General features: G+C 41.6%; 1 protein-coding gene across 3 annotated transcripts in view; it reads right to left on the reverse strand.

Moving 5' to 3' along the window:
• The window catches only part of sulf1 (sulfatase 1), a 71,984-nt gene that overhangs the window by 2,743 nt on the left and 44,134 nt on the right, over positions 1 to 25,107 (reverse strand). Inside the window, exons 4-23 of one of the 3 annotated variants that reach the window (XM_017031766.2) lie at positions 20,691 to 20,989; positions 20,191 to 20,430; positions 19,383 to 19,534; positions 16,482 to 16,651; positions 13,239 to 13,389; positions 12,740 to 12,915; positions 12,492 to 12,620; positions 12,082 to 12,138; positions 9,797 to 9,923; positions 7,407 to 7,620; positions 6,713 to 6,953; positions 6,517 to 6,613; positions 6,266 to 6,360; positions 6,044 to 6,115; positions 5,154 to 5,326; positions 4,466 to 4,608; positions 4,143 to 4,266; positions 2,331 to 2,364; positions 990 to 1,040; positions 155 to 320 (exon numbers count right to left, since the gene is read on the reverse strand). In XM_017031766.2, the coding sequence (XP_016887255.1) occupies positions 287 to 320; positions 990 to 1,040; positions 2,331 to 2,364; positions 4,143 to 4,266; positions 4,466 to 4,608; positions 5,154 to 5,326; positions 6,044 to 6,115; positions 6,266 to 6,360; positions 6,517 to 6,613; positions 6,713 to 6,953; positions 7,407 to 7,620; positions 9,797 to 9,923; positions 12,082 to 12,138; positions 12,492 to 12,620; positions 12,740 to 12,915; positions 13,239 to 13,389; positions 16,482 to 16,651; positions 19,383 to 19,534; positions 20,191 to 20,430; positions 20,691 to 20,865 (2,655 nt within the window). In that variant the 5' untranslated portion in view covers positions 20,866 to 20,989 and the 3' untranslated portion in view covers positions 155 to 286. Of the gene's footprint in view, positions 1 to 32; positions 321 to 989; positions 1,041 to 2,330; positions 2,365 to 4,142; positions 4,267 to 4,465; positions 4,609 to 5,153; positions 5,327 to 6,043; positions 6,116 to 6,265; positions 6,361 to 6,516; positions 6,614 to 6,712; positions 6,954 to 7,406; positions 7,621 to 9,796; positions 9,924 to 12,081; positions 12,139 to 12,491; positions 12,621 to 12,739; positions 12,916 to 13,238; positions 13,390 to 16,481; positions 16,652 to 19,382; positions 19,535 to 20,190; positions 20,431 to 20,690; positions 20,990 to 25,107 lie in introns of those variants that run through there. The other 2 variants (XM_008307768.3, XM_025054648.1) reach the window with 2 other exon arrangements.

Raw genomic sequence — 25,107 nt, forward strand, 5'->3', positions numbered from 1 at the left:
CGCACCCCCCCCCCCCCGCCCCCCGCCGCCGCTGCCCTCTTCAAAGCCTCCACCTCCGGCCCCGGAGCCCAACTCTGGCAGGGTGGAGTCGTCAAGCTTATGGGTTTGGTTGAATTTGTTCAAAACGTGTCGCAGTGCAAACATATTATCTACATCCTTCTGAAAGTTTGCCCAGTCGTCTGGGCCGGGGCTGTAGTCGGGCCTACAATCATAAAGGCTTTCGTTGATGCTGTACATGTCCTCCAGTCCCTGCCAGTTCACCTCCTCGTCCGTCAAGTTCGGGAGCTTAACCCTGTCGTCCGTCCCATACTGGCTGTGTGCTGTCGAGAAGATGAAAATAAAAAGGAATTGTGAGGATGTGGAAAAAGACAGAGGCCGTGTTTTCTGTTGACTGACAGCATGCCTCATTCTAAAGCAGAGATCTGCATGAGGCGCACACACGCACGCACGCACGCACACACACACACACACACACACACACACACACACACATTGAGGTGCAATGTTTAACATAACCTCAAAGCTCAAGCCACAAGAATTGCAAACACATGCTGGCTCAGAAATTAATATATAAAGTTGCATCATAAAGTCCAATCTGCACAGGAAATATAAACAGGTGCAGTTAATGATGCCAAGTCAGCAAACCTGAAATGCAACCAAAGGGGGAGGAGAAAAAGATAGATCAACAAAACAAAATGCAGAGGAGCAAAAAAAAAAAGAAAAAAAGAAGAAGAAAATAGATCGCTGATGAATGGTTCCCAGATTTGCAGAATTAAATCAAAAATAAATTTGAAGAACTTAATCAGGAAATAATGAAAATAAAATGAGAACTTCTTTAGCAAAAAAGAAGGGTCTTTGGCTGAATATGATTTCTGCAGAAATTAAAGAAGAATGACACAATGTGCCACCTGGGTCAGCTCCCCATGTGAGGTCTGCACTGCTGCAACTAATAGGATGGAAGGGGTTGGACATAAAGCTGAGGGACTCACAGAAATAAGAGGCTTGGTCTCCTCTTTGACCACTTTCGGTGCTGCTGTTGCCTGGTTGGCAGGTGTCAGAAACAGAGGTCAAATGTCAGTGGGTAGACAGAGAGGTCGCAGCTACATAGGTGCCCATTCGACCACTAGATGAGAAAGTGGCAGAATGGACAGCACTCTAGTGGGGTAGGGGGACTATTCTAAATGACAGGTCAACACTGGAGGACTGATGTGATGATGTCAACATTGGCTTGGAGGGTGATGTTAAAGAAGCCGTTCAACATGATGGAATAAATGAAATATTTCCAACAGAGCAAATAATCATGTCTACATGAAAATGTTAAAATGCTCCTTTATTATCCTGTGTCAAATGTAGATGCATGAGTGGATGATATAGGATCATGCATTGGCATTCACGTGCACTCCAGGCCTTGGCTGGGCTTGTGTTCAGCAACGTCTACTACAATCTCAGTGTTTTCTGTGTTCAGCCATGCTGCAGTGAAGCACGCATCCTAAAAGACCGGGGTGAAACCCACAGATTGGTCAAGGTCATATTTTTATTGGTGCTGCCAAATATGCAGTTTCTCAGCAGTTTACTGAACGTATGACAATATCTCATCTGCTGACCCATGAAATTTGAATATTGAATTGAAATAGGGGAAAAGGAAAATCACACAAAAAGCTAAAAGAAATGGCAAAACCTTTTTTTATTTTAAAATATTAAAGTCATGTTTTTCTTGAAAACCCATAGTACTTTTTTCAAGTATTGCATTTTTAAGAATTTCAACTTAGTTGGTTGTGTCTGTCAGCAGTACAAAACCGTGGATTATTATTTATTAAGATTTCAAAGTCACAATAAAACAGATTTTGGACCAAACACTCGCTTTACTCAGTAAAATTAGTGGTGTCTGGTTGATCATGTGTTAAATGTAAATTCATCTGGGATTTTAGTCTATAAAACAAAGCTAGTGCAAAAGGTTGGGGAAAAAACTGCATAAAGAAAATGAATCAATTCAATTGAAGCATTCTGAAGCAAAGGTTGTAAAGATACAAAGCACAGAATAACCGCAGTAATGACAGGTAGAAAAGTGCATAAAGGCGCAAGCAGGTTGTGCGCACAGACATGACAACAAATGAAGCTGCTTCCATGAAAAATCAAAGGGCGAAATTATACAAAACCAGATCTTTGATTTGTAAGCGTGTCCCCAGCATGCAGCCACAGATCAGATCAAGTGCTGAAACTCCATCGATGCATATTATTAGTGAGAATGAGGCAATTGGAGCCATGCATGATGTTAAAGAACAAAAAAATAAATAAAAAGCCACTGAAGATAAATAAAATTGGATGGATACCTGTGTGGCTCATAGCTTCCTCCATCTTTACCTCCTGATCGGAAAAATAGAAGCAATCGTTTGTTAATGCTTTGATTCAGGGAGAATTGGGAGGGTAAATATATAAATACTTAAGAAAAAGATCATTCACACTGAAGATTCTTTCATGCACGGCTGCTACTTCCTATGGAAAAATGCAATCATTAGCTGATGACAAGGAGGTGTGAGGAGTACAGAGGTTTGGACTGAACTGGCGTAACAACACAGGGAGGAAAAAGTTTGGGAAGTCATGTGAGGAGCAGTCAGAGAGGGAGTGAGAGAGAGAGAGAGAGCATGTCAGTGAGTGAGAGAGAGAGAGAGAGTCAAGTGGTTTTTGAGGTGACGAGTTCAACTGGGATTCCCCTTCAAAGCAAAATACACAAAGTTATGTCGTCAGGTGATAATGATGGTTTAGGTCACAGTCCTCAAATAGATGCAGCTGAAACTGCCAGGTTGCCACATGGTAGACATCTAATAATCTCTTACGCCAACAAAAACATCACTTCATGTAACCACAACAGCAATTTCACTGGTTCATGGAGCTGGCACTGAAATGAGCCAAGGCGGCCAGAGCGGGTGAGACATTTTCGGCAGCTACGTGACATGTTGGCACGCTGCACTTGTCTGGACTGTGCCAGCACTGTAACACAATCGGTTTTCTCAGTGCTGCTTGGCCGCCCCCGAGCTCCACTCTGCAGCGGGTAATTACAGACATGAAGTTTTTTTTTAATCCTCACAACATAAACAACGCAGCCGGTTCATGCCACACACGATCACCACAGCTCAGCTTAACCCAGAGTTCAGGTCATCACATGACTTATTAACAAGCTCAGATAGGATAACTGGACCGTGCAACACTGGGAAAGTAAATCATGTGGCTGATCGTGGCAGTAGTGCATGTCAGTGGAATAAAATGACAACCTTAACTGCAGTGATGACAGTATTCTCCAAATAACGTCTTAAACCCTAAATGAGTCATAAATGGGGAAAGTCTTCAGGACACACAACTGTAAGGTTACCGTGGTAACATGTGAGGGAGTGAGAAACGTGAAGGGAGGTTCTCCAGTGTGGTGTGAGTCAGCAGGCCCAGGACTGAGTGGAAGCAAGGGTCAGAGAGTGTGTGTGTTATATATGTGTATGTGTCTTCATGACAAGAACAGTGGAACAGAACATTGGAATGAGTGATGGTTCCTACACCTCCACCTGAAATCCCCTGAAAACACATGCAGCATGCAGATATGTGCAAACACACAAACACCACTGTGACTGAGACTGGTTCTAAACACAGCAGAGGATAAAGAGGCTAAAACATACATTAGTTTCAACTACAATATTTCAAAAAGTCGTTTTTCCTGGACTGATGACCTGAGGAGGCACCGTGAGGAAGATTTTGGTTTAGGAGTGGTTGTTATTCATGTTGCTTTTTTTTTGGTAAAAGTGAATTCAGTTTATATTTCTTATATTCCAGGATGCAACTTTAGTAGAAATATAAATATGTAAGAGATAAAAAAACTTTTGTTCTCGGTCATAAAGTGTCTTAACTATAACTTTCTCATTACTCAAACTTTTTATTCTACTGGCAAATTAAACGTTTACTTGACTTAGACCAACAATTTCTAAACTTAGTTACTTAATTCCTTTCTGCTTAGAATCTGTTTCAGTCACTGCTGGTGTTCAACTATAACTATATCAAATGCATTCATCCACGGGTGCAAACATGTCATCATTACTTTGAAGAAGGTCGGGACAATAAAATGATAAAGAAAGAATAAAGAGTGAGTTGTTTTTTTTTACCTGACTCCAGGCCTTTGGGCCGAGGGTTGCACTGCTTATAACCTTGGCAACTCCTCATCTCCATGAGCTGAGCGTGTAGGGCGTTGAGAACTTCCCGATCCACTGAGTAAACGGCATTGGTCAGCTGCAAATACGGCACACAAACCCTGATACAGTCACTGAACGTTGGCAGAATAAAATTACAGTAAAAACATTTTGAAAGCACTAATGAGACATGTCTAGGTTTTATGAAAACGGGAGCCAATGAAAACAACACGGGACTTGCAGAGATGCAGAGCAGACAAACAGTTGAGTCACGGCAGACACACCGTGTGTTTCCCTACCTGGTACGGGTCACTGTTGAGGTCAAAGTACTCCAGAAAGCCGGTTGAAAACTCACAGAACAGTGTGTTGTGGGTCTCATTGATGGTTCTCAAGCACCAGTAGGTGTTGTTGTTGGAGCTGGTGCATGCGCAGAATCCACCCACTGAAGAGAGAAGAATTTGTCAGTCTGTTCGTAACTGGGAGTCTCTGAGTAACAGGTCAAAAACTGGTGCCACACATTATATCTGGATGTCCTTGTGGCTTTAAAGGCATAGTCATGCCGGTGATGCCTTCTCTTTCATAGCAAAAACATTGGAGTTGCACTAAAAACATAGTCTGCAGCCGTGACCTGCCTTTTTAAAATATTAAAACTAATTCATAAATATGATACACACAACAGACACATTCATGCACAAACACTTGTGTAGAATTTATGGATGTGAAAGTTTGAATTTAAATTAATTTTTAATTTAATTTTTTTATTTAATTGTCCCAGGTTTCCGACTGTGTGCGTGTGTGTCTGTGAGTGTGTGTTAATAATCAAAGCTTGTGATGTGTAAGACAGAAGTTGAGTGAAACATTTGTACGCTGCTCTGTCACCGTGTTCTGTGTAATTAAACACAGACTTTGCTGCTTTAATCCACCAATAAGTGGTGTCTTTTATGTGACAGTATTAGGAGCGTCACTTTTCTTTCAATGAATACGTACATGACCAGAAGGGGGGGGTCTGCCAGTGATCGTTGTTGTGTGTGAAGCAGGTGAGTCCAGGCAGACTGCAGTCATCTCCTTTCCTCAGCCTCTTCTTCTCCTTTCTCTCCTTCTTCCGTCTGCGGATCTCGTTGTACAACTGGGTTTTCCCGTCTATTTCCTGTGCCGCCTCCCTGCAGAACAGATATTACGAGACAATTACAGATTGGCGGGATGCAAAAATGACATCAGCCCCTGCTCTTTGTTAATCCAAAAAAGTCCAGGATTTTGAGGGGAATTCCAAATAGGGATCACCCATTCCAGGATATGACAGTCTGTTTACTTTCATGTTTAATCCCTCACTAGGTCCAATTTTCTCTCAGATGACATTATAGCCACTGTGCGAAAACAAAACACGTTGAAGGAAAGAAGAAAAAGAAAAAAACCCAGCTGCTTTGTATTGGTTTAATCAGTTTCCAATGTTTCCCAGTGCAAGTTGATCACTGTGTTTGAGGGACTGACTGATTCCCCCTCTGTTGAGTCACTCTATCTTTCCATGCTACTCAATCACTTCCAGACACATTTGCACAGACATTGCAAGCACACACAGAGTCCATTCATGGACTCTGACACGGCTCCTTCAGGAACCTGTTTGTGTTTTAAGCTCACAAACATTGACACATCAAAGCAAACGCAGGCACAGTGCGCACATGTACACACTGGTCATCTGGAATCTTTAGTGAGGAAATCACATGTTCAAACCTGACATGCACAGACTGCGCAGATGGCCAACATCAGGAAACACAGCACGGAGAGTTTTGGTAAACGTTTAGGGTCAGTGTGGATTTATACAGAGAAAGTTTACATTGAATGGGAGCAAAAATTCCAGTTAAATGATAAGAGAAACTCACTTAAATGGATGGAGCTGATCATTTCTGTTCTTCAGTCTGTCAGCCTTGTTTCTGTCTCCTTTTACAAAATAGCTGGGTTAAAATAGAGACAAACAGTGAGGATGGTGGGTGAGAATATTGTATTTGTACCGCTTAGAAATAAACAGCCCTAAGATAAAAAATAATACAATTAACACACTGTAAAAATGCCTGAATTAGGAGGTGAAAATGTTAAGGACAAACCTTTTCTTCCCACAGTCACACTCGTCTGGTCGTGTCCTCTTCAGGTGTCCTCTCACTTCGCGGAGATGTTTGATTTTGTCTTGAAGTGCTTCAATCTGGAAACAAAACCTTTTAGTCTAGCACGAGTCATTCAGACTCAAGGGCTAAAAAATTGACAACTGGATGACATCAAGGACTCTACTGCCTCATTGTCAAAATGAGTCAAAACAGAAGGAAAACAATAGATCACATTGACTAATGACTAGACCTACCTCCTGGTCTATGTAGCTCTTGTGGTCTTTCCAGGCTCTGGATGACTGGTAGACTTCTCTTTCACAGTGGACACTGTCATTCATCAAAATAAAACACCTGGAACAATTGCGGAACCAAAACTGTTAGACACAAAACATCAGCACTTACACATTCAGTAGAAGTTGTGATTATTTTAGATTTTCTTTTTTTTTTTACTTGTGGGTCACTTTGACAGAGTTCGGGTAGCCCACTGCATTGGTATCATCGGCCAACATTTCCTCAGAACCATCGCCTGTCTCTAGGCCAAGTGCTGTTTCTTCTTGGTTGTAATGACGTTTAGAGATACGTCTGACAGCTGATTGGTCATCTGCTTGGAGATCAATGTTGTATATTTGACCTTCAAATTCCACAGACAAAGACCTGGTGGGTCGCGTGTGGACAAAGCGTGGGCGAAAACCTGTAGTTGAATAATGAGTAAAAAAAATTAAAAAATTTAACGCAACTTACCATCATTTTGGGGACTTTGATTGATTCAGTTGTTTATCAATAATTCCAGGGGAATTCAGTACATTTACTGTTTTGGTGTGTGACTTTCAAACTCCACTAGAGGGCGTCAAAGCTCAATACCAGCACAGAAACACCAGGTATAACCCATTTAATGAAATTAATGGTCTGATTGTTGTTACAATGATTTTTTTGATCTTCCTGTGTATAAATACATCAGTCAAAAACACTAAAACAATTACAGACTGGGATGATGAAAGTAATTCATAGTTAAAGAAAATAAATTGATGTCTGTGATTTGTGTCATTTGGCAAATACTCAGATTCTCCACCAAAACAATCATTTGCACTGCATTTCTTTCACACAATATTTGATTAAAGACACTGATTTCTTCACATGTACTTACGTTGACCAGATGAGGAAGAGAACGGACGGTGGGTGCGGCGTTCAGACCTGGAGGTTTTAAAGAGAGAATCCCCACAGTCGCAGCTTCTGTCTCTGTTGTCATAACTGCTGCGGGGCCTCAGGCTGCGAACTTTTTTCCTGGAGCCCTCTTTCAAACCACCTTTACACTTCTGTATCCTCCACTTCCCAGGGATCTCCTCCACACAGTGCCATTTCTGTAATCACAAAGGAAATTACAAATTAATAAGTAGTGGCTGTTGTGGGGGTGTGGGGGGTTAACTCAGTGAAAATGATACTGACACACTTCATAAAACCTGTTGACAAAATGAAAACTGTGATTCTAGCTTTTGCAGCCAAGCTTCTGGTTTTGTAGGGATTTCAAAGAAGAAGAAGAAAAAACTCCTTGGGAAAATTAACAGACATATCAGGGAAATGTGAGTGTGTGGGAAAGAATGCCATCCAAGTAAAGCAGGAAAAGATAAACTGAAAATGACCACATGAGATAGAATGGGTCTGTCTGGTGTCTAGAAAACAAAGTGAAAATCCCTATCACTCTCACACGGAGCGTGACTGTGCCAAATGCGTCACGAGTGAAATTGAGTAAATACATATTCACGCTCTCGCCTACATCCTCTGTCTTTCTAAACACTCGTTCCCAGTAGGAAAGGAAAGTTGAGGCTAATTGCTGAGAGCACAGTCCCGGGTTACGTCTTGTCTAAATGAAAGAGACACATCTGCAGTGTGCAACAGATGATCAGCGTTGAATGTGGGAACGAGGGCTTTTATATATATATTAAAAAAAAAAAAGCTCATGTAATGACTTAAGAGCTTAAGTCCCTTCTCTTTTTTTTTCTTTTTAACCTCCTGTGAGTGTTTGGAGCCACAACAGTATCAGTGCAGCTGAGAGACAAAGATGGATGACAAACTCCGGAGGAGAAGCGTTTTGCTGGGAGCAGTGGTGAATAACCATGCATGATGAAACATGAGCAGAATTGAATGACCCCCCCCCACCCCCCGAGAAACACAAGCCAGTCACGTTAGTTGGAGGAAAGGGGGGGGGAGGGGGGGTGAGGGGGTGGGTGTGTGTGGGTGTCCTAAACAATAACAGCAACAAAATTACAAAGCAAAGCCAGCGGGCCTGGTCTGAACAAAGTGAACCCTGTAGACGTATTTAAAAGACACTGACTTTTCAATAACCCAAGTTCATGTCTCTGTTTTCCTAAGTAGCCGGGAGGTGTGATGACATTCAGAGGCAGAAAATATACAGTCGATGGAATATACTATAATAGTGTGAATGACTGCAGTTAAAAAACAGAGCACTTGTGTGAGCGCCTGTTTCCCCTGTAATTGTGCAAGAAACGCTCCACTGTCTTTAAGGCTACTCACTGGGTGGTCGCGTCAAATGGAAGCAAAAGGGCCGTTTCTGACAATGTCTTACCTTTGTGCGCTGTGCAATATTTAGTATAATGAATACAGTAGAATGGAGATTTGATGGCATGTCAGAAATCAGTGTTTACCAATTCCGACCGCTCCCTTTATATCTGGTTTGTTATTATAGCTGGACTACACACTGTTGACGTTTACGTGATGTAGTTGCAACACACACACACACACATAAACAAATACCAATCCCTTCAAATATAATTGTCAGGTGCATCAAGATGAAAATCAGACACGTAGAGGCTTTGTTTTCATGTGGTGGCAAACTATGGTAAGTCAACCTGTGGTGGATGATCTTTTTGCTCCTACTTTAAATAAAATGAATCACCAAAGTGAAGTTTGTTAGCTCATTGTAAATTGAAATCCCAACTCTGGTGGCAGGTCAAAATTGCACCAAAAAGGAAAAAGATAATTAATTCACACAATTTAGACTTTTCTGCTGCTGAGCTCCAGTAAAATAGTCTCATGGCTGTCTTTAATAACTGACACAACTGACTGTTGCCAACAGGCTCTAATGTGACCATAAAAGGATCTGGTTTTCATTTCATGGCTGTGCAGAAGGTCTGCTATCTTTTTACGCTACCTGAAAAATTTGTATTGTTCTGGTCTGTCTAGTCCAAGGCCCAGCACTGTACCACTAGGATGTTGGTCTGACAGAAAATGAATGTGTGCAGATGAAAGTACTGGGCAAAGGGTACCAACTATTTGCTAAATTACAGAACGTGCTAATACGGCAGATTATGAAGTGACTGATCTACTGTAAAGGAGTGTTTCAGCAGCAGCAGCAGCAGCAGCAGCAGCAGCACATAGGTTGCTTCAAGAATAGTACTTGTCACCATTAGGGAAAATTTGACAATATTTTTCCACACTCGAACAGAAGTTATTTCTGTTCACCGAGGTTTTGCAGAAATATAAGTTCTCTTGTGTTCACATTAGTGCGTTTGTTTTTACCTGCCCAGGCTGTTCACAGGGCGTCTGGAACTCGGCCTGTTGGCACGTCTCTTTGACCTTCTTGTACTTGGGCAGACTATTGGTGTGCTGAGTGTTCACTGAGTCATCTATCTTCCTCAGGATCTTTCTGCGTGACAGAAAAAGAAAGAAACAGGATGTCATCATCCATGAACACTCCCATTTAGGCAGTCAATAAGCAATTTGACTATTAAAAGTAGCATTGACCAAAAACTAACTGAACAGAAGTTTTTCTTAATTCAGAATGTTTGTTGTTCCATACTGTCTCAGCCAATGAATGATGGGTAAAGTGGCATCTGTTTATGCCAGAGAGCCTGGGCATGGACTACTGCCCCAGGCTGTTTGACCTCAGCCTGGCACGGCCAGACTTCTTTCTATTTTGCCACTGAAGGGACTTGGCCAACTCTCTCCTCACAACATGCCAAACCCCTTATCCCTTACTATATCCCCCAGGTCTCTGCCAACTTGGTCTGGCCATTTGTGACCCACAGAGAAAATGACAACGACAACACAGCAAAGAACAAGCTGTTGCCTTTCAAGAGTGGAGCTGTTGTTTCCAAAATCCTGTCTGTCACACAGTTTCAGGGCTTTTCGGCCAATGTTCACACACTGGCTGGGCTGTAGTCCCTTGCCTTTAGTCACGGGTTATTAAAGAGGTAACAGTTGTTGTCGGTGCGGGTCCCTGACGGCTGTGTTACGTGGATGATTAGATTCTCAAATAACACTGTCTGTCCCAGCTGTATTTCAGGTTTTCACGTGCTCAGAAATAGAGTTTACTGGAAGGTCATGTGAGGATTTTAAATAAGAGAATATTTCATGTAAACATAAAATATATACATTTATTGTATCTATTGTATCTTTTCTGCTACATGTGATAGAAGAACAGTGAAAGGCACTTAGAGGCTTATCTGAGTATTAAGAAGAAAGACTACAGACAGACAGTGTGGATTAGAGGCAGAATGGATTAAATTAGCTAATAGTGAAACAGTTCAAAGTTCAGGGTTTTTATTTTTTTCATTTTATACACAGGGGTCCATGGATCAGCTGCTTCTTCTGTCACATAACCATATGCCACTGGGACTCATTTCCCCTGTGCGGCAGCAGCCTTGACCTGCTCATTACTTCTGTACTTGTGTCTGGAGATGTTGACGCAGATGCTGGCTGAAGAGCAAGTAAATGGAAAGGAGACGTGAAGGGCCAACACAGTGATTTGGAAAAAAATAGGGATTATTGTGAATAAATGATAGTCGAGGAAAAAAGCAGCTGTACGCACGGTCATGACTTACTGTACCATACAGTATCATTACATATGCTTGTAGCTGAATCTGGTCTTGACCAACAATGGTATAATAATGTCTCATCTGTCATCTTTCCACAAACGTCTTTCTGCTTTCTAATTTCATATAATTTTAACCAATGCCTTTCTTTGGATACCTGTATCACGCAAAAAAAAAGAGCTTGAGGGGGTTAATTCTCTCTTGTCAGATTGCTGTCAGCGTATCTCCAACATTAGCTTATCTTAGCAGGCTGTCAGATTTGGGCTATCACTTTCCGCAACATAGCAAGAAAGCAAAAAAGAACAACTCACCAGATTTGTTAAAAAGACAGACAAGGTGTACTACTGCGTGCACAACAAGTAAAAACATTGGGGAATGATGTTGCCATTAGTGAAGCAGCACTTTGGTGAATGATGTTGCCATTAGTGAAGCAGCAGTGTGGCGAATACATTCCACACTAAGGCCTGGGAACATGTCTGTGAGTAGACTAAAGTGTGAGACCATCCAACCGTACATGAGGAAACATCATCCTGAGCCTGGCATGCCTTTGTTTATTTTGTGTGTGTCTTCCTCCGTTGTGTTACTGAAAATAATCTTTCGTCTGTCTCCAACAGGATGCTGAGTCAGATTCACGGCTCTCATTACCTGCTAAATCTACGCAGTGCTCATTCAAAAAAAAAAAAAATTCAAGTTTTTCCAGTAAATGAGAAAATGACACACGTTACACGTGTCAGCAGCTCCTGCCACAATTTGCCAAAATTTAAAGCCTCACCAAACAATATTCCAACCTCCTGCAATCACACTGGCTTCCAAACCAGTTTCCTGAGGTCAAGGAATGTCTGCCAGATAAAAATAATTGGGAAAAGCATCTGTGTTGCTAGAAGAGGTAATATTTCAGGTTCATTGAAATATTTTTTGTGACACACAATGCTCTGAAACAACATGAACATGCCTGTGGCTTAAAAATAATAATTAAAAAGTGCAGTTTACCCTCGTTCCACAAGGAATGTGTCTCTCCAGACTTTGGGTTTCCGGTTGGGTTTGAATCTGGAAAATAAAATGCATTAGGTTTTCAAAAGAAAATACGTTTTATGTGTATTTACTGTTAGAAACACATATAAGACCTGATACAGGACAAATATAAGCCTAGTGTAGCATCGACAGTTTGGCTTTTTTCTGTTTCACTGGATTTGCGTGCATTCAGGACACGGCTTCAACTTAACATTTGCTGGAGAGTTGATGAAGGTTCAACATGCGAACAGTATTCATTAACTGTAACTCAGTGATTCCCAGCCAAAGTCCTCTAGCCAAGTAAGTTATGCCAAATTGCCCAGAGACCATATTGAATTAAAGCGGAATACAGCATAGAATGCAGCATGGTTTAAAGGATTCATCCAGACCTGTTGCCTGTTCGTTCCTGTTCCAGCAGTTTAAGAATTGACTTTCCATCCATGTCTGGAGGGGTGTCTAAACCGGCGATGTGCAGAATCGTAGGAGCGAGGTCAATGTTCAGCACTAGATGAGGGTTTCTGGAAATGGGAATGCAAGATTAAGTTAATGTTTTTCTTTTAATTTAAGTTCACAAAATGCAGAGAAAGAAAAGCCAAGAAATAAAAAGGTGTGGTTTTCAGGTGTTTATTGTACTTACACTGCCCCTGGCTCCACATTGGGTCCTCTCAGGAAGAATGGAACTCGAATATCAAAGTCGTAAGGCATGGACTTTCCCTTCACCAATCCAAACTGGCCAATGTGGTAACCGTGGTCTGCTGTGTAAATAATGTAGGTGTTGTCGAGCTCCCCAGTTTCCTCCAACATATCATACACCTGGGTAGAAAGAACAGGAATATAATAAAATGATTCTGAGAAATTATTATTTTTAAATCATTATTCAATAATGTGCCTGACACTACTGGTTTACCAATGTTACCAAAGTTCATGTTGTCTAAACTAAACTAACTAACTAACTAACTAAAGAGAGGCTGGTAATACTGCCTTTAGTCTGGAAGAACAAATGTTGTCTTTTAAATTCTCTTTGCAACCCTCACATGCAGCAACTGTGTTGGAAAAAGGTTAACGTTTAGCTCAAGATCTTTGTCGTAGATCAAGTTGGTTTAAAACATTACTAGAGAACAGCAACAGGTACTCACCTTCTGCACTGAGTCATCAACAGACATTAGTGTCTGCAGCCTTTTCCGATGGAGAAAGTTGGTGAACTCCATGTGGATGGGTTTCATGGGGCCGGTGTACTGCATGATCCAGTGTTTGTCCATGTTTGGGGCATAGTTGTAGCTGGGGGTACTGCAGAAGCACAAAGGGACACAAAATGATGGAAAAATGTTACAAATAATGTACGTGTTTTTGTTGATAAAAGTAAACATGTTTTTCACTTGTCACAGAGTAAAAATCTTTTTACCCTCTGTCTGCACTCCAGCGACCTGAGCCTGTAACAGCTACCAGGCTCCCAGTGACACCTGTCTACCACTTTTCACAAGCTACTGCTCTGTAACAGGTGCCACGCTTGTCCACTGCCACTGACACGCATCAATAGCTACACTGTTTGTCCAAGGAAATATCCTATAATAATACTCAGCAGCCAGCACCTTCGCTGTTTTTCCACACCTCTCTCCCCAAACCATCTCTCTTCTCGCACAGAGACGAGAGGCTCCTCGCTCCACTGCGCTCTTGGCACGGGAAAGTCATTTGAGGGTTGGCACATGCTTAACAAAATAATAGGCCCAAAAGTCATGTTTGCAACAGCTCCTGGACCAAAACCCCAATAAGTCACGGTCATTTCAAATGAGGGAATAACAAGAGCAAGAAACAGCATAGAGGTCGCCTTATTTACGGAGTAAAGGCTGAGAGAAACCATTCAGTCATTTGTGGTATTTTTCTTTAAATTAAGGGAAAGGGTGCACTAAAGGTTTACTGCGTGATTTCTTTTTTTTTTTTAAGAAAACTTTACAATTTAAGTAAACTTTGTAGATAAATATGCATTATTTATTATTGTAAAGCCACAGTGTCTTTTTTCTTTTTACATATTTAGATTAACTTTACTGTGAACTCTTCATTAAATTAGGCACATGTCACTCTGAGGTCAGCTGTATTAGATTGTATTAGTTATAGTTTGACCCAGGTTCAGACCCACTCTTCTTCCTCCTGACCTTAGAAAACTTAACATTGACATATATTCAGCTGGTTGATCTACAGCCAGTTTAACTACGATTTCACTCCAAGCAAGAGACTTTAAGAAAGTGCAACAATTCTATAGTATTTAAAATAATGAGGGGGTGGCTCGCACGTGACACGCAGAGTGAAGAACACCTACACTATGGAATGCTAATGACATTAACATCAAACCTTCCCCTGCCATTGTTGCTGTCAAAGCTTCTGATTTATGACGCGGCTCCTTCTCCTCCTGCCACGCACTCCCTCTTCCACAGCCTGCCTCTTACATTTTAACTGAATATAAAATCAGCTGCAATGATAAAAACAAAGTCTGATCAAATAAAATCACCATCACGTGTTTACATAATGGTCCTACTCTGTGCACGCTATTGAGAAAATATTATCGTACATATTAAAGAATTTGTTCCCCACCCCCGCCTGTGGGAAAATATTTTTCTCATGGAAACAAGTTACTGCTAAATACCTGCGCTACTGCAGTAATCACTCCACATATTCCGCACACACTGCAACAACAATATCACTGGGTCAACCCTTTCACTCAGCCCCCGGCCCAAGCTCCACCCCCCTTACCCAGGGGCTAGGGGGTAAAAATAGATTAATAATGTCACAAAGGGTGTTCTAAAGCACACAATGCATTCTTCTCATCCTAGGAGCTGCAGAGAAAAATAACTGATTGATATGGACAGGGTCAGGAAGTCCCTTTGCAAAATACACCAGAAAGGGAGGGCGAAACTGGATGAAAACAACAAGAGCAGACACCGAGAGACACAACTGGAAAGATAAAGAGACACAGATCCACAGATAGAGTGACAGGCCCAGGGCAAACAGACACAGGGGAATGTTAAGTGGGATAGAAAGTGAAGGAACACTGAACACTAAGAAAACGGAGTTAGAAACGGAAACACTCGCCCGATTTCCAACCTTGAACCCTGTGACTTGTGAACCTGGTGTAGTAATGCATCCTGGTAGCCGACGTTAAGTGGCCTACCCAAGGTTGGCAGGGCATGTTGCCAAAGAATGTCCTCCGCTGCTGCCACAACTCAGTGATGAGAGTAGTGGGAGGTAAGTATAAGCTTGGCAAGGGCTTTAAAGAAGTCACTGCTGATATTCTCCATGGTGTGCGCCTCAGCTATTCTTAGATGATAAATCATTTTGATTACACACTCGCTGAGTTGTCAGCAGGTTTTCTTCAGCAACTTGTCATCACTCATCAAAGAATGTGCACACTCTAATAATATTAGGAAAACCAAATCATTAAAATGCTAATTTAATGTTAACAAGGAGAAATTCCATATGCTGCTAGATGAAAGCTGCGTTGCAACCACAAAGCCATCATATATAATCAGTGGATATTGAATATGATTGGGTTTTTTTTTCTTTTTCTTTTTTTACTTTTCCACAGGTTTTAAGTACCAAGAACTCTGTGTGTTAGTGCGTGTTAGGGCTGTCACATTTACCAAAAATCAAGTTTGAACAACTACTACAGTACATGACAACATTAACTTAAAAAGTAATTTGGAGATTAACTGCATCACATGTCTGTCAAAAACACATCAAATTCAAAGTTCTCTGACGGTTAAATCTTAGTCACTGGTCAGGAAAGTACTTTTTTTCTCTCTGGTCAGATAACTGCTGAAGAGATGAGCAGTGATACAAGAGCATCCTAGTTCCTTGTGCCCAGAACCAGAGCTATTATTAGATCAAGAGAGACACTACACAGTGGAAAGTGGAATACTTTAGGTTTAGTAATGGTCTAGAACGTCGTCAGATGATTCTGTGATCTATTTGTCTGCCAAGGAAAATTGTACTTCACCATGAGCAGCAAACAACATCTCAGCTTCTGCTCCTGGATCTGATGAAATTCCAAGATGAAGTACGTGAGCAACGTGCACAGACAAAGCTGCATGTTGGGAGTTTCTATAAAATCCCTCTGTCTAACCCTCACACACACTTCAGGGTCACATATATCCAGCCAGATGCACTGGTACATTTACCTGCTGATTCTTCGATTTTCATGCGTACCTTGTTTACCTGGGGCTTGAACAAAGCTTAGCCATGAAGTCTTGGTCCCTAACTCCCCCAACATGTTATGAACTTGTCAGAGGTCACCAAGTTCATCACAAGGATAGCTGCTTGTACTTTTGTTCCTTTTCAAACTTCTCCTGTGCAAGAAGAGACAGATTCACAGCAGCCATGGGACTTACATATGCTGAGAAGCATTTGGGAAGAACTCAGAATACTGAGGTGCAGAGTCTTCTGGACCATGAGGAGCAGCGTGACTGATGACCATCATCACAGGGCGGTGAGGATACATCTTCTTAGACACGCGGAAAAAGTTGATGCTGTCATTGGTGATCAGATCTGTGAAATAGTCCTAGGGAAAAAAAAAAACACAGCACAGCCAATATCGTAAATAAGCACCACAGGGCTGAACTGACATATAGAGGAGACTTGAAATGAAGGAGAAATAAAAAACAACACCAGCTTTGATAAAACTGGTTCGCAGACCAATCACCATGACATGTTGTTTTCCTTAGTCCAGTCATGTTCAAATAAATGGAGCCAGGCCAGTGGGGATATAAACTGGGGCCATTGAGTGCACTACACTACCAATCTGTCCAGTCAACAGCTGGCAGCCGGCCGGTGTGTGTGCGTGTGTGTGTGGATGAGAGCGTGTGCATGCTGAAGCCTGTGCGTGTATACAGTACATGGGCTGTTGCTTCATCAATGGATCCCTGCACTACTGAATGTGTCACCATTTGAGGGCGAGAAACCTGGAGTTCTCACATGGGGTGTTGTTATGACAGCTTTGACGACGCCTTCTCAGAAACATCCTTTCCTCTTGAAATATTTGGCCTTGGTTTGATGCATCAATATTCTCTATTCTCTAGTCTTGCCTTGATTAATTCTTTACACATTGACTCAAAGAAACAAGAAGGTAAAATCAAACGGAATGCAAAAATCTCAAATGTAATCAGATGCTGGCATTTATGGTGGGTATAAAAAAAATGTTCCTGGGAGAGTATTCTAAGACAAAACTAAACGAACAAATCTGTAATACATATAGATTTAAACTTTGGATTTTTTTATATATTGGCAGCCCTTTTTTGACATGCTGAAATGATCTGTTCGTTAACTGAACAGTGACTTTATTACTTAAACACAAATTAAAATAACAACTGCCAAGTTTCCAGCTGTGAGTTAACCATTCTACCTGGAGCTCTGGCATGACTCTTTTGTTGCCTGGCATACAGTAAGCAAAAGGGAGTGCCAGGTTAGGAATAAAAGAGTAAAGGGTGATTTCCATGAAATGTCAGATGTGGGTTTGGCCGTTTCATCCTGTCTCTATTAATAGGTCTTACAGCAGGGGCCAGCTTTAATGTTCTGGCAGCTGTACATGCCCATGAAGCCTGGTGATTGCGTGAGCATGACAAGCACTACCATGTGCAGTGCTGTGAATACCTCTGGCAGGTCAGAAGGAAGTGACAATGTCACAGGGAATGCCTGGGCGCTGGTTAGCAAATTGGCAGAGAGGTGAGAAATCACTTTTCTCTGAACCGTTGGAAGATGATTATTACTAAGAAGCAGTCGCATAAGACTGATACATTTACACATGTTATTATTTCCCTATTGAGATTCTTCCACTTCCACTGTCGAACCTCTGTGACAAACTGTCAGGTTTTTGATAAGATTGCCCTTAGAAACTATTATATATCAAAGGTGAAGTATGCAAGAATTACAATAATAACAAATGACTACATAAAGTATAGACTCAATGGCTGAGACACTTCCCTCTGCCTGTGTTTTCTCATTTCCTTTTTATTTGCAACAGTTATTATAAAAAAAGACCTGTAAGTGGTATTAATGTTGAGGATTTTGTTAAGGCTCAGATGAGATTAAATTTGCAAGTAATATATTTATAAATAAAAATGGGTTTATGATTTAAAGTGAGCATTATTAAGAAGAAAATTTCACTATTCTTCGGAGGGTTAACAGATCCGCAGAAGGCCAGCACACACTGACCGAGAGGTGGTTTTACCAGGGTGCATATCTTAGAACCAATGGAACACGCTGGTCTCCACAGATAAATGTTATTTCTTTAACAAACTAGAGGGCCTTTAACAAAGATATTTAACCTCAGTGAACTTCTACAGGCAGAAAATCAGAAGGGCTGTAGTTGCAAATATCTGATCTAATTACATCAACTTGGTTTTCCAGCTGCACATTGTGTAAGCCATCATCATCTTGTGCCTTAGCGTGAGCCTAAAGCGAGGACTTGTGGTTGACCTGGCGATGGTATGTTGAGACTTTTCGTCAATAAATAGCAAATAATGTAGCCATTCGGTGTTAAACCACAATCTGCTGACCAAACTCATGTCATGTAAACACCTTGGCCTCATCTTGTGGGTAACTTTACACCTCAGTCCAAGTTGGCTTGGGAGCAGCAGTCCAAACATTTGTTTGTCCATCTTTCAGGCAGGCCATTTTGAAATCTGACACATTTCCAAACTATAAGCCCACCTTGTGGATTCCTCATGTTCTCAAAACTATGCTACCTAGGAAGATATTGGTGTAGAGCTGCCAAGACAAACTGACAGCTCTTATAAAAATGTTTGGGGGGAAGATTGATGCCAACTAGGGCTGTGAGAAGAGAGTGAAACCACAGTGTGTATCTCAGGAGTCTGACAGTGATTAAGTGAAATATTCCTCTATGTTTTGATTCCATGGGGAGAGAAAATCATATTCAGACTTAAAAAGATGAAAAAAATGAAGGGCCAGACATAAACAAAGACAAAACAAAAATGTATGTTTCACACACCCACAGGCTTTTCATAAACACTAAGTTCAATTTTACAGGGTCTAAATGTTGAGGTAAAGCATGTCATGATAAAGGGATAGTACAGAAAAAGAAGTCAGCACATCCCCTTTTATTCCCAAATAAGAATTCCAACCAACCTGGATCACGACACTGTGATAATTGAAGTGCTTCACTGTATTTATAAGTGAGTGGAACATGCAATTTGTCAGGCAAAGTCTTTATCTCCACTCATAAAGAGGAAACAAATGAGTGATGGCGTTTATAGTTCTCTTTTTTTAACTCATACCTTGGCATAATCAGCACCATGTTTCTCCTTGTAACCATTGCGGCAGACGGTGTAATTATAGAAGCGGGAATTTTTGATCAATCCGACCCACTCACGCCACCCAGGTGGGATGTAGCTGCCATTATACTCATTGAGATACTTGCCGAAAAAAGCTGTAAAAGTGAAAAACAGAGAACGGAGACAATTGTTTAATGTGCATTGTACTCAGACACCTGGTACGGATTCTGTTTTGTTTGCTTATTCCTGTAAAAAAATCCTAATTCTTCAGGTCTGCGTGAATTTATCTTTTGTGCAAGCCAATGACGCACAACTTGTTGCCTGTCTTTTCCCCCTCTGGCTGCACTGCACAGAATTCTCGGATAGGCTGGGCAGGAAGCCAGTCTGTCCCAGAGAGAGCTAATTGCAGACTCACACATCAGTTTGAAAACTGCACGCCATTCTGCAACCAATTAGAACCCCACCTGCGCTGCACATCACTCACACAGACACTGATAAAAAACCACAAGTGAATGTTTCTGTATTTATCACAGCAGAGTAGTCCAATACCAATACAGTACCAATACAAAATATTTTTAAAAAGAGTGACAGATTCTCACCAGTGCAGGTGAAACATAATTACATTAACTTTCAGTTCTCTAGTAGAAAACAGGGGTTTGTTCAAACACCTTTTAATAAAAAATGAGAGTGTTTTAGTGCCAACCAGTGTTTTTGTTTTTTTTACTACATAGTATAGTATACATCAGACATCATATTAGCAGCTTACATTCAGAAAGAGAGTTTAGATTTTGGCACATAAATGTTAACCTACCTGTCCTGTAGCCGGTATTGTTGAGGTAGACAGCAAATGAGCGAGGCTCATGCTGAGCTTGCCAGGATGGAGAAGAGCAGTTCTCGTTGTTGGTGTATGTGTTGTGGTTGTGGACGTACTTGCCGGTCAACATGGAGGATCGTGACGGGCAACACATAGGGGTCGTGACAAAGGCGTTGGTGAAAGACGTGCCTCCGTCCTCCATGATTTTACGGGTTTTATTCATTACCTGCAAAGAACCTGGAAAATAATAATGCATTGCATGAAAAAAGTCTCTTTGCTTAGACCCTTTTTTTTAAAAATTAAAGAGTGGCAAAGTAATTATATTTTAGCAGTATACAGGCCAGATGGCTATTCGGTAGGAGCATAATGGTCCTATTTAATATTTCATGTACAGAGATGTGACGGAAACATGCCCAAAGACAATGACTAAAGTGTAGAGCAAAAAATATAAAATGTCATTGGAAGATTATAATTCTCAGTAAATGTATCAGCCTCACCTAATTCAACATCCTGGTCATCTGTCATAATGAGAATAATGTTGGGCCTAATGTTTCGTCGGTCTCTCTGGATGCGACCCCTCAGACTCTGAGCCTTGGTTGTGGTGAAGGCCCAGCTGCCTGGAGCCCAGTCCAGGGACAGCAGGGCCAGGTAGGCCAGCCACTGAATCAGCATGGTGCCAGAGATGACAAGAGACTGGATGGCAGGATTGAAGGATTAATGGAGAGATGAGGAGAGGCCAAGGAGGTCCAGCCAGGCCACTCACTCAAGTCTGGGTGGCACTTGTAGTCGTTGTTGACTAAGGAGACAATAGGAGAAAAGACATGGATACATTACAAAAGGAACAAGGAACGAAATAATAGTACAAACAGCAAGTTATTGGAGAGAAGCAGTTTTTCCCAGAAGAAAGAGGTCTTTCTAGTAACAGGTGTATTTACTCCACATAAATGAAGTGCATCTGGTCACAAATTATATTCAAACACAACAGCACATCCATAAACAGCAGAGCAAAAATGATTCTTTCGTGCTTCAGCCCTCGAGTTTACCCAGAAAATGTACCCAAAAGTCCAAAGCACATGTTGCGTGCTGACAGAAACCTCATCAGTACTCTCTCATAAAAACAAAATCACTCAACATCACTTCTCCTGACCTGAAATTAACAGACAACCAGTTCATGGCAACCCAGAAAACATTCCAAAACAACTACAGCAGCACTGAAGGTCTGGAGGGACAATTCTCACCTCAAAGATTTCTACTATGTCCTTTCTATGCTTTTTCAATCCCCTAGACAAAAAATCTCCATCTGACCTGCTGTTGTTTGACTCTGTGTCCTGAGATCTTGCCATTGGCTGACTGTTAAAGCCACTCTCTGGTATGGGCCAATCTCCATCAACCTTCCACCTGTCACTCAGAAGTCTCCCCCTGGTGAGTCAAGCATGACTGAGGGTCTGTGGGGGGGATGGAACACCACCGGGAGTGAGGAGTTAGGGGCCAGGAGAGGCGGAGAGAAGGTTCCGCTACATTAACCCTGGTGCCACTGTCGCCAATCATTTTTTAGCACTGAATCATCACGCTACATCCAGGCATCCTGTCCATGAGCAGCATACATTAGTGCTGCTGGTGAGTGTACAACCTTTGGTCATATAACATATTGCAAAAATCTGAAATTTTGCCAAACATTTTTAAACATTTCTGTACTGAAGACTGAATACTGAGGTAGGAACAAAGTGGGGCGCATTAAAATGGCTCGTGGCTACGTCACTGAGACATGGACTTGCGATCAGTAATCCATCACTGGCTGTAGAAAAAAGGTGCCTTCAGTCCCAGCAGTCCCACTGAGTGGCACCATACTGCTCTGTCTCTAGAGTTAATGGTCTGAAAGCAAATGGCAGGTCCATGACATCTGAGCCCGGTCAAACCTCAGTGAGTGCAAACCACCCCACCCTCATAATCTTTTTTTACACAAAGACCATCAAATAATTTAATTCTAAGCATAAATCACTCACTGATTTTTTTTTTAATTCAACTGATTTGCTTTCAATAACGTATTGAACAGTAACAGACAAGCCCTGACGTAATGTCTCAGTAATTAACTGTGATGTTTTTGTCTAAAGAACATGCACATGGAAAAAAAATATAAACAGCATTATGAAGTGTTAAACATCTACTGTTGCCTCATTGTCATACACACATACAAATGACTGAAATGATTTTCAGTCAAAGTGTCGGCAAACATCTTATGATTGTCATGGCTGTTAGTACAACTCGGCATTGCATGTATGTTCTTCCTCTGGTAAGATGTTTCCTGTGATAAGCAGAGTCTCAGCCAGAGCTCATTGGTTTGTCCTGTATTTCATATGGGCAGCATCCAGACCAGTCTAGTCATGACAGGCCAGTGCAAACATTGGCACTGTTTGGACAAACAGCCCTTCATCGTGGGGTGGTTGAGTGCACAGAACCTTACAGTGAAATAAATGCACTGCAAAAACTACTGTACAAACATAGGGTGAAAAACACAAGAAAAGATCATAAGACACAAACAGTCGCTCTTGGTCGAGAGCACATTCTCTACTGTCAAACAACAGATGCAACCAAAACACAAAGAGACTAGGCCCTCTATTTCTGTTGAGCAGTGGATGGTGTGAAATAACTGTAAGCCATTCATCCAGCTAGCGTAATGTTAGCACCCAGTCCAGATTTAATTTTACATGCCAATGGTTCCCAGTAATAGCCTGTTCATGCAGCTCAGAGAAGTGACAAAATATGTCCATTGTGGAATCTGATACTAACCTAGTGTTTGTGATACAATAAGCTACAGTGCCATCAATAGTCACAATGTCTGAAACGCCTAAGATTGCAATCCCAATAAAGTGCCACAAGTAGTGACCAGTAAGAGGAGGGCTAGAGTAAAGTAGGCAAAAAACAAAGCTGCTGCAACGGATGAAGACGAGACCTCCCTTTGTCCTTTAGGTTACCTCTCATCCTAACTTAATTTCTCTTGGTCCACTTTCCTCTGAGGTCATCTGAAGTTCACTTATAAGCAAAGGGATTTCTAGGAGCTCTGTGTCAGCCAGAGGTAGTCCTGGATCATTTCACAGCTTAGCTTTTTTTGAAGGAACATCAGAAACCTTTTTAAAATTAAGCAGTTCATGTAGATGACATTTAGATGACCTTACAATTTGTTTTGACATTTAGGAAGATGAGCTTCACAAGTTAACAGCAGGTATTTTTTAAGAGATCAGAGTGTAGAGATGCAGACTCCTATCTTAGAACAGACATGAACTGACTGACAAAAGTGCCAGATAGTAGGGACACTGCTAATAAATATTAGTTTGGAAGTACAGTGTCTCTCCAGTCAGCCAGCTGAAAGAATGCTGAGCAGGATTAACTGATGGAGATCTGTGTATTTAAACAGACACTCCTTTGAGCATTTTGTTTTGTACTCACACTTTAAGTGTCTTGCCTTGAGGCAGTCTTAAGAGTTAATGGAGGAGGCACTCAAGAAAGCCGATCTAAACATTGTTAAAGGTGTTGTTAAATAGTGTTAACACACACAACTGTACATGTGAATGTGTGATAGAATCTGAAAGTCACACACTTGGCTCCTGAATTCCTCTACTGTTTGTTGCTTCTGCCTCTCACTTGCATTCCATAGAATAAATATAACAAATTTCACGGGCCCCAGAGAGGTTTCTATGAGAAAAATGCTTTGTGTCACTTTCAAAATACACATCACTTTTGAATTACTGGTTTGTTTATTTATTTCCTCTGGTGTGATGTAAGTTGAACAAGTCTCTGCGGAGCACACATGAGGCCTTTATTCCTGGACAGAACCGAAGCACCAGAGAGCACATTGTTTCTCCTTCCTGATTGTTCTGTGGGATTAGCACTAATGACCCTTTAAATGAGCCTTTACTGTACTCATCGTGATTAAACTGGGGGAGGAATATAGGGGACGGATCAGGGGAATGCAAAATGCCGAAGAGTTCAAAGGACTGGAACAAAAAGGCCACTATGGAGTTTTCATTCAGAAACATAAAAGATGTGCAATTTTCAGATTATTGGACATCAACACTCAGGACTTTTAGCACACCTCAACGCCCTACTTATCTTTACTTTCATGATACTAGTGGGTTTTTCCTACTTTATAAATAGGCCTCTTTCACTTACTTTGGCACTGGCGGCACTGCTCAGTGATCGGGTATGGCTGCAGAGACAGCTGCGCTCTGCTTTGTGCACGGAGCACGGCTGAACATAAGCTTGTTGCCTGTGTAACCATTCAGTAGAGCCCTAGGCCGGCTGGCAGTTGTGCCCTCCTGTTAGGGCCTCAAACCACACACCCTGCTGCACCCTGACCTTCCTCTGACCCAAGTGGTAATATGGCTTTGATGGTGGCTTGTTTAACCTAACCTCAGCAATCTAAGGCTACCCACACACCCGGGATGGGGGGTGGGAGGGGAGAAAAAAATGTTTAAGAAGTGATTCAACAATTATACAATTATATTCAACAGCTGACCCTCAACTGGGGGGAGATAGGGATTTATGCTAGTGAACAAACAAACTCTGGTGTGGTGCAAACAAATATGGAAACAAGGCACAGGCGATAAGGTCAAGAACCAGTGTTTGTTTGTGCTTCACATCAGTGACATTTTTCAATGTAGGTTTACCTTTCTACGCCATTGAAGGGAAACAAATTATGATTAGAATTTATATTAATAGTGTGGTTTATTTAAATGTTTTCTGTCATTACAAGGAATGCAGCTAGTCTGCTGCCATGAGAACTACTGAGTGCCTTCCACACTGAGAAGGGCCTGTGTCTGGGCCTGCAAGCCAAAGGGGGCACATTGTAACAACCAGGACCCTCTCTAGTCGACCACACTGGTCTCCCTGAAGGAGAGCTCTGTCCTGTTTCACTAA

This window comes from Cynoglossus semilaevis, chromosome 3 (assembly GCF_000523025.1).
Source record: "Cynoglossus semilaevis isolate Cse_v1.0 chromosome 3, Cse_v1.0, whole genome shotgun sequence".
Taxonomy (NCBI): Eukaryota; Metazoa; Chordata; class Actinopteri; order Pleuronectiformes; family Cynoglossidae; genus Cynoglossus; species Cynoglossus semilaevis.